Consider the following 13876-nt stretch of genomic DNA (forward strand, 5'->3'; position numbering starts at 1 on the left):
GCCAATTAGTTGAAAGGGAGTTTCCTTGGGCATGTGGCCTGCATCTGAATATAAGCAGGCGTTCTGGTAAGGCCCGGGGGCTTTTGCTCTTTCTGGATCCTGTAGCTGGTTCCTGATCATCTGACCTCTCTGGTTCTTGGGACCTGAGCTAGCAGCTTACCTGTGGTCTCGCCTGTTGATCTTGGGTTCGCCAGTCCCTGCGGCTATGTGAATCAGGAGAAGCCTGTACCCTGATCCATGAACTTGGCATGCTCCAGCCTCTACAACTGCTGTGAGACATTTCCTTGATATAAATCTCTCTCTGTATATATATATTTACACACTTTACTGGTTTGGGTTCTCTGGAGAACCCAGCCTAGGACATTCTCTCTCCAGTGATATAACTACATACAAACATGCCTGCACATGAGTACACCAACCCCTCCCCAACTCACCCACACTCATAGAGTGGCTGATAAACTTTTAGGGAAAACACATGGCAAGTTCTTTAATTGATTTTATTTTTTACATAAAAAGTTCAGTAAAAATTGGATAAAGTAAAGTGATTTTTAAGCAGTAAATCAATCTTATCAACATAGCACATGGCTGGCCAAAACCACAAGGCAGCCTGCTTTGGAATATTTACATGATAACAAATTAAACCTTGCAGGAGAACGTAAACCATCCTTACAAAGTCTTCCTCTGATCCTAGCACGTAGAAGCTAAAAGCAAAACAAAAAACCAAACAAAAACCAGGAAAAAACAAACAAATTATTTTCAATATATTCACATATACATTAAAATATAATACAGATCGTCAGGGTAAGGGGTCGTGGGGTGGGGGCGCGCATGGGTCTGTGCGCTGACAGCACCGCCGAGGAAGAGACCCAAGTTTGAGAGTGGGGGTCAGGCCTGGGCCAGGGTCTTGGAAGGAGGGGTCTTCCCTAAACCCTTGCTTCAGATGGCCTCTGACCACGGCCCCAGCAGCTCACGACTAGGGATCACTTGTTGTAGATGGAGCTCATTTTTGTGGCTTTCAGTTGAAATCCGCAGGATTTGAAATTCCCCAGGGTGATGTGTCATCAGTAGCACAAGCCCTGACAGTGGGGTGGGGCAGAGAGAGCCCACAGGATTTCTCCCCAGAGTCTATCCTATGTGATCACCCGCCTTCCCACCCTGGCCCCAGAAGTCACTCCAATTCAGTGTCCTCTTTGGGTTTGTAAAGAGCCCCAAATTTCTGCATGTACTTCTTGATGTACTCCTTGGTTTTGTGTTTCACATTCTCATTGCACTCCAGGTCCTCAGGGTTCTTACAGTACTTCAGCTCCTTATTCATAACGCCATGTGTCAGCTGTCCAGGGCATAGGAAGAGAGACCATGGCCACCAATCAGAGTGGAAATGACATGGCGGGGGGAGAGATGCGGACTGGGGTGGTAACTCAGCCTACTGCCCCAGAGCCCTTCACACCAAGACTGAGACTTGAATAATGGAATAAGTTGGGGGGACTTGAATAAGGGGGTAGGTTGGGGACAGGCTGGTGCTGATGCTATCAGAAAGGGAATGCTCAGCTTTGGAAGTTTCCTAGAGAACTTCTGCTTTTGAATGAGAAGGTGCTCCCCCCACCTCCCCTCCCATTTCCTAGGTCTCCAGGCTCTGTCACCTAGCAAGAAAAACCACACTTTCTGTGATGAAAGGGGACTTCTAAGGAAGTACATGGTAGCCCAGAACACTACAGGGCACAGGGCAGCAGAGTACCTTGCGAGCCAGGTGTTTGAAGTCTTCAGTTGTGGTAATTCTTCCCACTTTGCAGTCAGGTTTCCGGTAAGGGTTCAGGCACTGGACAATGAACTGGGACATCTGCAGGCCGGGCAAAGAGAACATGCTGCTCACCACTCCAGAGAGAGCAATGAGGTGTGCTGAGCACATAATTAGAAAAGGTAGGATGTAGAACCAGCCATCCTTCCCTTCTTCTCCCCCAGGTTGGCTGGTTTGGACAAAAGAATACTAGTATTCCAGCGGAATACAAAAGCAAAGGATCCTGGCTCAGCCCTGAGAGGGAAAGAGCTCCGATGGACTGTGCAAGTCTGAGTTAGAGTAGCAGATGGAATGAACAAGCAGCAGGACTTCACTGCTGAGTCTCGCAGCAGCCCCAGGTTTCAGCCAATGAATCTTGTGTCCTTGGCATAAAACACCTGTCACCCCTGGAGGGACGGCAGACCAGGTGTTCCAGAGCTACTAGGAGGACACCCAGGCACTTTGTTCTTGAAGGTTACTTAGTTTCTTTAAGTATAATACGTCACTTGATCCACACCACAGCCACATGAGGCAGATGGAAGCATGGTATGACCATGGGCGGGATCCTTTCCAGTACTCTGAAATTACTCCCACTGCTTTCAAAATCCTCCTGGGCAGTTTCTGTAGGGTTTGCACTACCCACTGGCTCTCAAGAGACCATAGACACAGAACCTCACCTCTGGAAGTATTTGTGGTGTTAAGCTCCAAGGACAAAGGGGAGCCAGTGACAACCACCTCATCAGGGAGGGCCTTGAACAGGGCATTTACCTGGTACTAAGGTAAACATTCCCAAAACTCAGTGAGCTGTGGGCCTTCAGAAATTCAAAGAACAAGGAAAAGAAAGGTAGGCACTAAATACATAGCTGTTGGTTGGCTGAGCTGAAACACCAATGCTTTCACATAGTGACAAGGAAAAGCTAAATTTTATCCCTTCATAAAGCTTCTCCCTCTAACCCATTCCCCAAATATAGTCAGAGGACCTTCACTGTCCCCCCTCCTTAAAAACTTCCAATGGTTCCCTGTAACCTACAGATAAAGAAGGCCTTATATGAAAAAACACAAGTACCATCCAACCTCGCCTTCCAAAACCTTCACACACCCTGTGAGAGACTCAACTCCCTGGAAGCGACAATGCTCTTATACCCCCATATATTCTACTACCCCCAAAATATCTGTCAACTTGGCTAGGTCATGATTCCCTTGTATGACTGTATGACTCTCTACCATTTTATCTTCTGATGTGATTTCCATATATGTTGTAAATCCTATCACTATGATATACTAAGATGGATTAACGGCAGTTATACTGATGATGTCTACAAGATTGGGTAGTGTCTTAAGCCCATCTCTTTCAAGATACAAAAGAGAGAAGTGAGCAAAGAGACATGGGAACCTCATACCACCAAGAAAGCAGTGCCAGGAGCTCCAGAGCGTGTCCTTTGGACCTGAGGTTCCTGAGCTGAGATGCTCCCAGACCAAGGGAAGACTGATGACAAGGACCTTCCTCCAGAGCCGACAGACAGAGAAAGCCTTCCTCTGGAGCTGATGCTCTGAATTCAGACTTCTAGCTTACCAGACTGTGAGAGAATAAACTTCTCTTTGTTAAAGCCAGCCATTTGTGGTATTTCTGTTATAGCAGCACTAGATGACTAAGACATACTGCCTGAAGTTATGTCCCTTTCTGGTCCATCTGGCCAAGCCCTACCCCTGGTTTCAGAGCCTTTCTTGACACTCAGGGTGGCCATCAGCCTTACACTCCAGGAGACTATGAGCCCCTTTAATCAATGAATGAACACTGGAGTTCAGAATCTAGAGGCCATGAGGCAGAAAAGTTCGGTGTCCTATGGCTGGAAACACACTTTCAGTTGCATAAAGAGAAGCTGCTTTCCCTCAGTCCCTTGATGATCAGGCAGTCAAATGAGATATCACAGAAAGAGAACTGGACTTTGAGCCAGAAGGCCTGAGTTCAAGTCTTCTGGCAATAACTTGCCTTTTTTAAATTTTAGAGTTCCTTCATTTGCAAAACAGGAATGACAATCCCTGTTTTGCCTACCTTGGGGCTATTGTGAGGACAAAATGAGATAATGAATACGAAAGCTTACCCAGTTATAAAGAACCACACCAATGTGTCATCACACAGCAACTACACAGCCAAATCACAAAAGCAAGGTGATACTCAAAGGCACGGCAGCCTAACACCACGAACAGCTCTCATTTGCCATGGATGCTATAAAAGGCTCACAGGAAAACAGGTGTATAAGTGAGGTCTGCAGAGGGCTCCTATCAAGTCACAGGAGAGATAGTTGAGAAATCATTGCTAGGAAAAGCAGGACTTCAGCAAGACACACAAGCTAAGATCTCATGTTCTTGGCTATGTTGGGGGAAGGGAGATGTCCATACTTGGGACAAGAAAGGGAATGGCTCAGGGAGGTTAGTGAGAAGCTTAGTGACTACATCACCCAAACCTTACCTCTTTTCTGAATACTTCTTTGCTTTTTTTGGCCAGCTCACTGGAGGTGTCTGCTTCTGCTGTCTTGGGCTTTTTCGAGGTCTAGAATTGGAAGAGAAAATATAACAGTGCTGACATGAGAAGTTAGCTTAGTGATGCCCTGCTGTCCCAGAACCTTCCCTTCTTTTCCCCAGTTGGGACACCTGACTCTTGGTAGTAGGATCTGTTTAGGAGTCCTGGTTCAGTGGCATGGCCTAGAGTTAACCTGGATGCTGTTACCATTCTTATCTTATGATTCAATCTTGTCAGCTGGTTCCAATCTTCTACTCTAAGTCACAGCTACATCCTTGATGTATGCTAACCATTTCCAGTTGTTTCAGGGTCACTGCCTCTGCAGTGGAATATACTGTTTGACCCTGGACCACTCATGTCCCTGTTCTGAGCTCTGGCTCCTCCACTTGACTGTCAAGTTGAGCCTGGGCTCAACAAACTACATTTCTCCCAGCTCTGACATTGTAGGATCCCAGGACAGAAGCAAAACATGTTTCGAAAACCTTTCCCCACATAACTGGTTCCACACCATGGCCCACATCCAAGTCCATTCACCCCCCTTGGATGTTCACCAACTTTCCTCCAAACGCAGGACTGGCCGGACTATGGGAGACAGCCTCAGCATGTAGGAGAGGCTTCTTACACCTCCAGATCAGGAACAGAAAGACTAAGCAGGTATCAAGCGATTAACCCACCCACTGCCACTGAGTCAATTCCAACTCACAGCGACCCTATAGGACAGAGCAGAACTGCCCCCATAGGGTTTCTAAGGCTGTAAATCTTTATGGAAGCAGACTGCCACATCATTCCTCCATGGAGCGGCTGGTGGGTTTGAACTGCTAACCTTTTGGTCAGCAGCTGAGTGCTTTAACCGCTGTGCCTCCAGGCTCTCAAGAGATTAGAACAGAAGAAAATAGGGTCATCCAAGACAGGGAGCAAATGAGCAGATCCTAAAATAGTGAAGCTAATCTGTCCTAAGCTAGCAAGATGCTGACAAAGCCAGGAACACTCCCTCCTTTCAGCACCGCTGGAGAACGAGGCGGGCAAGTTTTCCCTGACCAGGCACTGCCAAGAGTCAGGGGCTCACAGCCCTGGCAGTCCGAGCACCTGCTATGCAGGCCATCTCCCTACACCTTTGCCCATCACCAGCCAGCCACCAAGCCCCTTCTCAGTGAGTGAACTTTTCCACGGCAGAGAATAATTACGAACATTCCTCTGAATGCAGGCCACTCATGATGGATCGAGAAGCTGCAGATGTGATTATGGGTACTTCATGCTTTTGCTAGGGGTTTAGAGTAGGGAATTTTTTCTATTTCCCCACCCTTCTGGTTCTGCTTCTCCCCTTTCCATAAACAATATAAGGGTGCTGGGGAAGAAGCTGTTCAACTCCCTCTGCTCTGGCTGAGACCCAGGCAAAGGTGGCACTCCCTTGGCTTTGGGCTGCTGTAAATCAGCTTTCTCTGATTTGTTATAAAAGCTTTATATATTCTTCATTTTTTTTCCTTTCCTCCCTTGGCTGTGGGAGTAAGGGAATGAAGGGCAGGGTAGGAAGAACAAACAGATCCAGCCTCTGTTTTCAGGAAACAAAAAAAAACAAAAACACAAGTAACTACTTTCAAATGTTTCAGTGTGGGATTCTGTGGTTATTTTTTCAGTTGTAGACAAAGTGTGGGTGTGTTTCAGAACAAGACCTTGGGTAACAAGGATCAAGAGTTGCTTGAATAAGCCAAGGAAACTTTAACACATCCCCAGCTGTTCCCCTGTAGAACTCAGAAGTGGGTAGCAACAGCAACAAGTATAGAAAGCCCCTTCAGGGATGACAACCAACTCAAGGCTCCTGGTCTAGGGAAGAGGCCAGGCTCTAAGTGAGGGTACTATGTGACTAGGAATGTTCTGCTTCCCTCTGAATGGGTTATGTGTTCAGAAAGCTAAATAAATCCAGTATATATTTAATAGTTTTCTAATTTAATCCCTGACTTGTTGAGGTTGGGAGGGCTTTAAAAACACAGGGAGCACAATCCACTGAGCTCTATCTACGAGCTCTCTTGGTCCTTTTGAGCACTGAGCAAGTGGGATTGAGAAAGGCAATGTTCAAATGAAGAGTCCTGGACTTATCACAGAAATCAGGAACAAAAATGAAGTACTAGGGAGTATCTGAAATTCATGTGCTTCTCTTTTCTTTGTCTACAGTCTGCAAATGGCATGGGAAATAATTTCAGAACCTGGCTAATGCTTAGTCAAGTCTAGCGCCAAGTCAGGGCAGGAGCTAGAGTCAGAGCCAAGGATAGTACCTGAAGGCCACGGACATGAAAAACTTTGGAATTCCCCTAACCTCCAAAAGTCCCATTTAAAAATCTAAGTATTTCTACAATATATAAACGGCCCAAACTTTTAAAACCAAGCATAATTAACTGCACAGGAAGGACATTAGACTGGACCAGTGAACATCTACTTGTCAAGTATGCAGCAAGTGGCCTGAGAGTCTATGATTCTAGGAATCCACCAGAGAAGGGGGGGGGCGGTGGCTATGATACATTAAAAAGGTAGTGTTCCCAGGTCCTCAGTGATAATTGGTTTGCCTTGTTTCTCTGGGAATCTACCAAAGCAGCGGCCAGATGAGGTGCATACAATGAGATCTGCAGGTAGAGGGCCTGGCAGAAATGTTGGTGCTTACTACCTTCAGAAGCTAACCCTGCTATCAGCCTTCATCTGTGGCACAACTGGGTTCTCAAGGAATCTGGTCTGAATATGATAAGGGAGGCCTAAGTAGCTTCACATTACTTAATGTGAGGTTTAAGCCCTTTTGGCTTAGTTGCCGATGACCTTAAACTTGTTGGGTGGTCTGGAAACCGAAAGTCAATACGTAACACAACAAATGCAAACTCCATCCTTTATTATATGTACAGACACACACACACACACACATACACACACAAAACCAAACCCACTACTGTCGAGTCGATTCCAACTCATAGTGACCCTATATGACAGAGTAAAACTGCCCCATGGTTTGTACAGACACAAGCATGTCACAAAGCTCATGTGCCTTGGGACCTGGGGTGTGGCTTGAGAGGTTACAGAAATGAGTCCTAACAAAGGAGGGCAGAATATACCCAGCTAACATTTCCTTCTCCCTGAATTTAATTACTACCCATTGGAACATGAAATATAAAACATTATTCAACGAGGAACGGTAACTTTTGAAGCAATCTGAATCAAGAAACAGATGAAGCTGAGCCATCAAAAATACCATATACACAATTCAGCCTAAACTCTGCAAAAGGGTTCTCAATGGCTGATTTTTTGGAAGTAGATCGCTAGGACTTTCTTCTGAGGTACCTCTGGGTAGACTCAATCCTTCAACCTTTAGGTTATCAGTCAAGTGCAATAACCATTTGCACCTCCCAGGGACTCCTAGGTCAGACAAAAAAACTACTGGGGAAAGAACGATGACCAGGCAGCTATAAGCTAACAGGCAAGCTATAAGCTAACAATCCCAGCGCTAACAGGAGGCTGGAAGACAGAGCAGAGAGACCTCAGTGTTAACACGGGGCATACAGTGGAGATTTCAAAAAGGCCACTCCTTAGGAGCCACCCTCTATGAAAGGCTATTCTAAACCCAATTTAACAGTGATGAAAAAAAAGTCTCTAAAGAAGTAAGGTTAACTGGCTACCAGAACAAAGCTCAACACTCCTTAATGAAAGACAACAAAATTCAGAAACTCAATGTAAAAAAAATGGTGGCGCAGGGGTGTCTGACCTCCTCTAACTTCAGGAAGGGGAGGAAAGAGAATAATTATCACCATCAGCCCAAGGCTGATGCCTATGAGGTGGAGGTGAGACATCTTCACTCTCCAACCTTTTTACCAATTCTGACATCAGCTGTCCCTTCCAAGGCACTTTTACTTCTTTGCTGGGTTCAGTAGTATGTTACAATTGCCACACAGAACTCACAGACCACACTCACAGTTACGGGGTTTATTAGGGAAGCAACAGGTTACAGCTTGGGATCAAGATCAACAGGCTACAACTCTGGATCAGGATCAGGACCAGGAAGCATGTAGGTAAAGTCTCCCTTCTTCAGTGCGGGATAGCTCTATCAGCTCCTCTCGGCCATGCAGGCTTCCTCTCAGAACCCTGAGTACAAGCCTCCTCTTGGCCCCCTGAGGACAGGCTTCTCTTGGCCTTGCAGTCTGTCACCACCAACTCTGCTGCAAGGCCCCTCTTGAGCCTGTTGCCGTCTTCAGTGTTACAGCTCTTGACCCATATTACAGCTCTTTTAGGAGGTTCCTTGCCTCCTCACTCTGATTCTTCTCCCTTCCTTCTGCTTCTCTGTCTGAAAAACCTGTTGGGCTGGCTGCATATATACACAACTCCTTGTCAATTTCAAGGCATGGCCCTTCTCAGCAGGGGCCATAAACTGACCAATCCCCTCCCAGTAGGCCACAGAAACCTCATTTGCATACTAGGCTATAACCACTTCATTTGTAGTCTATAGTGACTGCATTTGAATAGTTATATTGACCAGTCCTTGAAAGATGCATACCAATCATAGGGCAGGCTGTAGCCCAGAGCCAGACAAAAAGTCAAGTTCTTTACAGCTTGCCTAGGAAATGTCAATCAACCTGGACAAGAGTAACAAACCCTCTGGGGTACAAAACTAAAGCAAAGGTAACTTTTCAGAGCTTAGGGGAAGAATCTCTCAAGCTGTTTTTTTCAAAGAACCAAGGCAAAAGGCCATATAAAGGAACTCATTTCACCACAAGAATCTTAAGGAAAAATCTACACACATTGGTGAATACTTGCTTATGGAAAGTTTCGTATACGTTTTATTCTTCTCTGAATAAATTTTGAAAAACCTCTGAAGAAAGGCTCTCTTTCACACATGGCCACAAATGCCCTTCACTAACTAATGGAAACATTCCTAAAGGCAGATGATTCCCCTTATCACTGCCAACACAGAAAGCTCCCCACATACAGGTGCAGCCTTCTACTGGGGGTGCTGGTCAGCCCTTTCCCTGCTCCTATGGGTCCAGAGTTGGGGGCTCAGTGTTCAAGTGGATTCATAGACACACTCTTCCTTTTTTTTTTTTTTAACCAAAACAACACCAAAATTTTGCTCACTATTCATATGCAAAGATCCTCAAATTATATTTCACATCAACCATTATCATTCAACAGAAATGCATTGGAAGATCTTAAAAACAGAACTTGTTTTCCTAGTATCATTCTATGGCAGACAATGACGATAAACTTTACTAAAATATTCAGAAGTTTCTCACGCAGATTAAAATTCATATTCTTTTACAACATTTAAAACCCCCAAGACACATCCTTACAATGCCCTTCCCATCTCGTGCTTGAAGATAACTTTTATCATGCCTGTGCTCCTCCCACAAATAAACAGAACCATTCTCCAAACATATCTTAAACTTACCCCTTCCTTGCTTTTGCCCCAGCATTCCCTTTAGCCTGTCTTTGCCTACTGGAAAATTTTTTATCCTTTAAAGACATGTTCAAATGCCACCTCCCCCAAGGTCCTCCCAACTTCCTCTGGTTGAATTTCTTCTTTTGTACTCTAGGGATGAAAAATCATTAACAGCTATAAGCAACCACTAGTGCCCATGCTCAGGAGGTAGGTGGTGCAGGACTGCCAATGTAGGTAAGGACAGGCTTGAAGAAGTGAGGTAGAAAGCGAATGGCTTAGAGTCTAGAGGAATGTGTGACTTCATAAGAGCTGAGAGCGACTGAGCTCCTGGATATAGAGAAATTGATGACTGATGTATCGATATGTCAACTATGGCAGTCTGGGTTCTCAGCACCTCTCAGACTCACACAATTCTATATGTATGTATTTCTGACTGAAAATCCAGGCCAGTTAACACAGGGGTCTTGGTGACCATCCCCATTACCAGTAAGCTACTTGAGCAATGGATCTAGAGCACATCACTTACTATCTTCTCTTACCCTCAACCCCAGCACTGTGATTTATAAAATAAATAAATTAATTAAAAAATCCCGTAACTATTGAGCTACTTTTCCTTAAAAGGATTTCCAGATTTGACTCTCACCTTGTTTCACATATGGAGAGAAGTAGAACCAGAGATGGCAAGGATCCTGATACCATCATCTGAGCCACAGAATGTACCCAACACTGCTCTTGACTTTCAAACCAATACATCTCTTTTTTATGTTTATACTGGTTTGAGCTGCATTTTTGTCACATAAAACTGAAAGTACATTTTCAAATACAAAGATGTAATAGTAAATGTGTCACAAACAGCAAAAGAAAGTGTTTTAGGAACAAGAATAAGGAAGCAAGTTTAGACAAAGGAAATGGTCACCATTAAGACAATTCTTCTTAATTATAATTATACAGCTAGAATGTTCAGAGCTGGTTACCTACCAAAGGTATCTTTTTCCTAAGATCAAAACATTAGGTGTAAAACCTCCTCAAATTGATTTTTGTCATCTGCTCAGGTAGAAATGATACAACTATATCATTAACAGGTCAAACCTTACTATTCTTAACACTTTGACTCAAAGAACTGAATGACCCCTGTCTTATTGTGATTGTAATTCTTTTTGGGAGAGAAGATACCTCTCCCTTTAACTATTTGATCACAACAGGAAATACATGTGGCAAGTTAATTACTTTGTGTACTCTCATTGTTATTATTTGAATTCCAGGACAGACTTTACACACACACACCCTATGGAGAATAATAATAATGGCAAAGCTTCTCTCTAATCATCTCTGGAAAATACCGTCTTAGGTTAACCATTAAAAGCCTTACTCTGTAACTCCCCTGAGGCAGTTCTTTATAATTTCCCACTCCCTCTTATCTTTACACATATACTCCCCCTCAACATATATGGGGACACCAATATATCACAGTTATTTTTGAATTAGACATTAAATTTAGTACAGTGCTCTTTCCCTTCCTGTATGTTCAAGTTATAGCCACAATAGTCTTATCATTTATTCTGACTTAAGTCTGGCCCTTCAATGCCACAGGTTTTTACAACTTAGGCAAGCATTAAGAGCTTCATATATTATAATCCATGTGTTTATGTGTGTGTGTCCTTACGTAATCCATCTGTGAACTTTAAAACCTGACTATCCTCTCTCAACTTTTAAATGTAATTAACCAAACTAATAGTGTGTTACTCTGCCATCTGTTTCCTTTAAAAAAAAAAATAGAAAAGTATTAACCCTAGCCTAACTTTGAATTCACTCTGGCATGTTCAGTTACATTATAAATTAGAACAAGGAATTTTCCACTGAAACCTAATCACACCCACCTATTTTTCCATTGTTGTCACTATGAATATCATGTTACTTTAGGGTACTTGAGTTTTCCTGGAATTCAGTGTACTTATTTATTATAAACTAACTCTAGGGCAGGAATTGAGAAGCTACAGTCTTACATAGAACATGTTAAGTTTCTTTTGCTTTCTGTGTGTGTGTGTGTGTAAACACGTCTACACATGTACCCACTCACCGACACACACACACACACACCTATACACAGAATGGATAATGAACCAGTGAAGGGAACCTGGCCTAGCATGGGCAGGGCATTGAACATGTGGCCTGATCCACGTATGTAGTCAGGAAACAGCCGCTGAATGAAACAGTCACAGTGCTAACTACAGTTCAGTTCTCTCAGCTTCCTAGGTTCTAACCTAACTAAACTGGCTATCATTTCACCCTCCCCTTTGTTTCATGTTCAGGTATATTAAAACAGTGCTTCCCAAACCATCGACTCTATAAATCTGCTAAAAAAAATAAAAATTGGGGAGGGAGGGGGAGCAACACTGAGCTGCTAACTTTTTATTTTTCCAGGGCATTAATAAAAAAAAAAAAAAAAACAAAAATGCGAACCACCACAATCACTTTAAAAGAAAGAATATTTTAACTCCAAGAAAGTGAGTCAAAAAGCCGGCTAAAGGTAGGTTTTTAGATGTAATAAGTTTAGTTATAAGGAAAACTCACTACATGATCTTCCCTTTTCTCTTTAGCCATGGAGAAGTGTTCAGGAAAAATGTGGAAGGAGATGAGCAGATAATCCTTAGAGCCTGGAACATAACTCCCTGGGTCACACTAGGACTAGTGAGATTCCCAATTCAAATATTGCCTACTCTGAACCTTTCTTTGATTGCCTCCTACCACATTATCTCCCTCTATAGATGTCTCCTCACTTATCAACTACCTCATTATCTGATATCTTGCATTTCCAACAATAATAAAAAATCTACTATCTATTTTGCACTTCAGTGAGATGGTGGGCATGGCAGCAACTGCTGTGAAGTGTCCCCTCTCCTCAAGGAGTCTCCAGAAAGCTAGGACATGATGCCCTGCACCCTCCACTCCCTTCTGCTGGCACTGCACCAGGTCCAGCTGCCACGTGGAAGACGCGTGGGGCCGTCTTCCTCTGTGACCACGGCCCAGATGTGCAGGCACCACTGAGCCAGTGGGTGCCTGTTCTGGGCTCCCAGCTCCTATGCTGCCTGAGATCCTGAAGCTCAAAATTGCTATGGGGTGGGAAGGGAGGAAAGAAAGAGGCACCTGAGAGGGTGTTTGGAAGAAATGTGTGTGAGTTTAATGACTTCCCAAAGTGGGCTGAACTGGCGGGGCCAGATGTACAGGCTTGCAGGGGTGGGAGTGGAGTCCTGGAGGCGGCTGACGGAAGCTCTGGCCCGGCATGGGAGGAAGGTGAAGTGGTTAAGCTGTGGACACCCCAGTCACACAGCCAGATTTATCCAGCTTTGTCTCCTCCAAGCTTCCTTCTCCACAGAGGAATAATCTATAACTGGATTTGGCACAGTGATGAGCACATCTGTAAATCTTAGCTGCTATTATTTCTATGATCACATTTTCTAAATTAAAAAAACCAGACAAATGAATGGTCTGAAAACAGAAGAAGAAGAAAAAAAAAAAAACTCCATTTTAGCATAATGTTGATTTTTGCATAATGACCTGGTCTTTGGAACCTAACCATGTTGCAAAGTGGTTGATAAGGAGTGGGTGTAGTTTTCAAACCTTACCTTCCTATGGCTCCTGAGAGCAATAACCTTGCCTCATACTTCTTTTTTATTCCCAGGTCTGGGTACAATGCTTAGCACTGAATAGGAACTCAGATGTCTGATAAAGTAAACTTACACAAAAAAACATACCCGCCCAGAGATCTAGCAATTAAAAGGTATGAAAGAGTGGGATTAATCTTAGATCAGTGTTGATCTGAAATGTGTATCTGGATACAGAATTTAAGCTATTAAACTCTGACTCAGGGACTGCCTTTGTGGTTACAGTACTCAAAACATGCCATCCCTCCAACATGTACGCGTGCAAGCATGCACGCATGCACATACACATATACCATGGTAGTAGAGTGGGGGAGATAAGACATAACCTGACAAATATACTCACTCTAGGTGGTGCGTATATAGTAAGCTTTTAGAATTACATGTCTCTTACAGTCAATCATAAACAGTATTGCCTATTACTTAGACTTTAATGTATATCTGAACTGTCTGGGAACCTTGTTTTGCTTCAGATTCTGATCCAGTAGATATAGGGTGTGGCTTGAGATTCTGCA

At 43.8% G+C, this 13876-nt stretch overlaps 1 protein-coding gene across 4 annotated transcripts in view; it reads right to left on the reverse strand.

Annotated features, from left to right (window-relative positions):
• Positions 1 to 483: 483 nt before the first annotated feature.
• The window catches only part of SETD2 (SET domain containing 2, histone lysine methyltransferase), a 134823-nt gene continuing 121430 nt past the window's right edge, over positions 484 to 13876 (reverse strand). For all 4 annotated transcript variants that reach the window (XM_049863566.1, XM_049863565.1, XM_049863564.1 and 1 more), the window contains 3 exons: positions 4245 to 4325; positions 1736 to 1837; positions 484 to 1330 (listed from right to left, as the gene is read on the reverse strand). In XM_049863566.1, the coding sequence (XP_049719523.1) occupies positions 1169 to 1330; positions 1736 to 1837; positions 4245 to 4325 (345 nt within the window). In that variant the 3' untranslated portion in view covers positions 484 to 1168. The remainder of the gene's footprint in view (positions 1331 to 1735; positions 1838 to 4244; positions 4326 to 13876) is intronic.

The sequence above is a fragment of the Elephas maximus genome, chromosome 20, assembly GCF_024166365.1.
Source record: "Elephas maximus indicus isolate mEleMax1 chromosome 20, mEleMax1 primary haplotype, whole genome shotgun sequence".
Lineage (NCBI taxonomy): Eukaryota > Metazoa > Chordata > Mammalia > Proboscidea > Elephantidae > Elephas > Elephas maximus.